Source organism: Pecten maximus, chromosome 19 (assembly GCF_902652985.1).
Source record: "Pecten maximus chromosome 19, xPecMax1.1, whole genome shotgun sequence".
NCBI classification, from domain to species: Eukaryota; Metazoa; Mollusca; class Bivalvia; order Pectinida; family Pectinidae; genus Pecten; species Pecten maximus.
In genome coordinates this window covers 10,872,629-10,876,768 of record NC_047033.1, presented here as the reverse complement: position 1 = coordinate 10,876,768, position 4,140 = coordinate 10,872,629, and the positions used below count along the sequence as shown (strand labels likewise).

The following is a 4,140-nucleotide window of genomic DNA, read 5'->3' as shown; positions in this document are numbered from 1 at the left end:
CCTTCAGAAGCAGGACGATGTAATTGTTGATATTAATATTGTCTTATGATTTCATCGTACCATTTGTGCAGTCTTCATCTACTAAATGTTACTTAGGATTACGCGACACAAAAGTCTTGCATCTTGCAAAAAAGGAACGATATACTTTCGCAAGGTTCGTCCGAAATTCTCTGTCCAGGCATCCGTACACCAGCGCCTTTAACGCGTTGTTCACTAAATGGAGCCGAGAGCCTATCAGATATAACACAATTCAGGGCGTAGGCATGGAAACGGTATAGAATGCATCGGACAAGTGCACGATGATACACACAACATGGGGCAAACAGGAAACCATGAACAGTAGTGATAGGGCTAACATGACCTTAGTTACCGGAAGTTCTCTCTCATTGATCGTTGTGGCGTGACGTAATTTCTCTCTCAGTAACTGCTCTTTAGCAGAGTAATGATATTCGTACGAACATTTCTGGTCCTTAATTATTTCCCTTGACTTCTTACTTTGTGTTGCTACATTGTCATCTACGTTGATGTGCATAGCTAAAGCATCGTCGCCATTTTGTTTGATGTTTTCTTTTTCTAATTTGCCGTCCGTATCACCATCTATCTTGATATTGGTTATCGTTGAAGCATCTTTTCCCCCATGTTCTCTATCATTTGTGTAGCTCGACACCTGGTCCAAATCACCTTGATGTATATTTATATTTTTGGATCCAGCGGTCAGCGGTCCAGTTTGACACTCGGAATATCTACGAGTTAGAATGATGTTTCTCCTGATCGTTGATAATATGAGAGAGTATATCACGATTAACATGACCATGCATCCAATAACTGTCATGAGGATCCATACGTGGTAAAACCGGAAGTAAAGCGTCTCTTCGATGTTATCTCCCCACGTACAATCATACCCGATTACGCTATCGTTTGTCGTAATGTTTCCGTAGTAATCAATTTCGGCACTCTTTGTTATGGTTTTACGCCCATACACGTAAATTGCCGGAAATGTAAACACAACAGATGCTATTAGAACGACTGTTGACGAAAAGGTCGCGGACGTTTCGGACATCAGGTTACCGTCAGATTTACAAACTTTGCCATATCTTTCAATGGATATAACAACAAGCATGAACACGGAAGCAATCGTAATACACGTACCAACGAATCGGAAGATCTTGCAGGAAATTAATTCCGTATATGCAAAGGGAAATAACTCGTCCACAATCTCGAATGGTATCGTCACAAAACAACACACAATGTCAATCATTGCCATGAATAAAACGAACACTCGATATGTCGAGCTTTTAAAATGACACTTGTATATAAACCACACATGTAGATTACTGGCGATCCCGACAATGGCTAGAACAGCCAGGAACAGTATAACGGGAAGTCTTCTTAGAGCTTCCATTTTGTTCAAGTCGTACATCAGTTGTTTCATATCCAATTCCATGGCTTTCAACGAACGATATAAAATTACGCCTTTCAGTAAAATAAGAGCAAGCTCCAGACGAAATTATATCACCTGTTCTTCCCGAACTTTGATGTCTGTTAAACCGCTATACCATGAAACGGCAGGTCATCTTGACATTGTCGTTAACAGTCTTTGCAGCGGCTACCAACATTTGTGACTATTTCTATATAGGTCCATTGATTAATGTGTTTTATTTTACCGTCATCTACTCAAGCGACCAAAATATATTGATCGACATATAACCAACTCCGTCACATTCTTGGTGGTGGCGTGCTTTTCACGCTAGATCGCCGATTAGGTTGGTAATAAGCAAGTTAAAAAGATTAGACGCTCCTGTTCACGTGTTCACACATCCGGGCAATGTGTTGATGTAGAGTTTATATACACTTGTGATATTTATATAAATCCATGTATTACAATCTCGCTTGTTTTTGTGATGGTGAATAAGAAAATATAAAGGCCTTCAGAACAAAGAGCTGAATACATCCCAGTGAAAATGGAGAAACTGCGTACTGTTGTTGCGTTGTACGCGCCGTGACGGAGAATGCTAGGGCAACATGCAAGAGAGGGTACCACGTGTCGGCTTCAGTCACGGTAAGCTGCCGCTTACAGGATTTAACCTTCCGCCTCGACGTCTGTCGATATATTCATAGAGCATATATATCTCCACAGTAAGCAGTACTTTGTCGGGATGAGTTATAAATATATTTACATAATTCGAATAAAAATGTATGTATTTCACAGACGAAACCAGCAGCACATTATCAGGTAACGTGTCAGTCACAAAACAAGAGTTTGTTTCAAATTTAGATAAATGATGGTGATTTAAAGTTGTTCATACTTATCAATTTCTTTGAAACACCTCGCCCATGAAACCTGTCTAGTGCACGTACGAGTTTCATAAAGCCTAGTTATCTTAACGACGGGTGAAATAACGTGTTTTTAAGCAGGGTTTGAAGATAACGATTGCTTGCTGTGAAAATGGGTTTTGGTAATTCAAGATTAATATTAAGTCTGCTATATGTTTATAAATGTCAGTGATATATCATAGATTATTATATTACATATATTTATCTAAGTTTGTAATGCTTGTTTTGATTAGAGCCAGACTCCTATGTAAAATGAGGCACGCTACTGTATATAGATACCACTGTTTGTTAATTCTATACCAATTAACTGTCATTGACAACCTAATTGATTGTCGTTTGGATATACGGTAATACAAACAGCCATTTGCAACTGAAACATATTTTAAGGCCATTGTGGGCAGGTTTTAGCGTCGCGTTTTCTTCAGTGAAACGTGCAGATATTAACACGTTTGTTTTTGGCGAAGATTAAAAAAAACCCGTTTTGATCCTCAATGTTTGTCAAAGTGCACGTGCTGCACTTACGTCAGTCATTGTCAGATTCAAAAATCGAGATTTCTATCACAAAAGATATAGGAACTTGGATGTCTGGATCACCTCCCATGACTCTGGTAGACTCTGTTACAAACATTTCATAGTCTTGAAAGTTGCGCTGATAAAATCGGTAATTAATAAGAGAGATATTGTCTAAATAGGATAGGTGTACAGAGTACATAGTGAGTTTATACTGTAGATCTATAGAGTGATTAGGGCCTTCCCCACCCCGACTGGTAATGTAGACCTCAAGGGAATATATGCATACAGACTATAATATGCTGTATCTCATGATTCCTGGCCATTGACATGAAACAAAAATCCATTTGTCTTCAAACTGGCAATAGAAATTTGAATATGTTATAATGAGTATTAAGTGTAGGTTAACAGACGATTTTTGACATTTTGTAGTGTTTTGAATTATACCGCGTTTGATTTAGGTCTAACAAAGTTAGCGGACAGGGGAAGATATTTTAAATGTTGTGTTTTAATCTTCGAGTTATTCTTGCATCCGGATATTTCAAACCGGAAGTGAAGATCAAATTTTATTTTCTTTAGATGGACGTGTAGACACGTAGTTTACGGAAGGTGATATTTTGTTTATGAAGATTAGCGGATTATATTGTATTGTGTTGTGGCCGATCGACGATTTGAGTCATTTGGTGTCAAACAAACCAGATTCAAGGGACATCCACGGAAAGAAAACATATTAAATCCTTACTAAAATGCAGCAGATTAGCTTCCTTATGGCTGCCATACCTTACATACAGAGCTCCATATCAATGAAAACGCAATGGAAATGAATATTTGATTCAATAAGAATCTGTGATCCATATATTTACTACATTTTACACGTTTACAGACTGTTCCTTACTTTGTGTTCCTTTACAAAAATAATACACACACAGATGTTTTGAATTACATTATATACAAGTAACTTTTGTTTCCCCTGTTATTTTCACACTTCTCCCAACCAGCTGTATCTCATCGACCCAGTGTTGACAAAACACTGGGTCAGTCAACAATGGAGTATGCTGATTACAGTAATTCGTCCTACAAAAATGCAGAACTCTTAATTTTCAATTGTACTTAACAATATCTAGACCCAATGCACTGTAAACATATTTTCCTTGTGTTGATAGTTTGTAAGCAAAATAAATATAATGTATCGGAGACACGGTCTTGGAATCCCGTCCGATGTAAAATGGAGTTATATTTGTTAGAATCCTGAAATTTTTGGTTTCCCTTCCAAAACACAGACTTAAATACAGACGA

At 37.8% G+C, this 4,140-nt stretch overlaps 1 protein-coding gene across 1 annotated transcript; it reads right to left on the bottom strand.

The window, feature by feature from the left end:
- Positions 1 to 250: 250 nt before the first annotated feature.
- Positions 251 to 1,444, bottom strand: LOC117318129 (cholecystokinin receptor type A-like). Its single transcript, XM_033873131.1, has one exon. The coding sequence runs from the start codon at positions 1,442 to 1,444 to the stop codon at positions 251 to 253; it is 1,194 nt and encodes a 397-aa protein (XP_033729022.1).
- Positions 1,445 to 4,140: the final 2,696 nt, after the last annotated feature.

Coding starts and splice junctions, on each gene's coding strand:
- LOC117318129 (XM_033873131.1), bottom strand. CDS start 1,444: ATGGAATTGGATATGAAACAACTGATGTACGACTTGAACAAAATGGAA.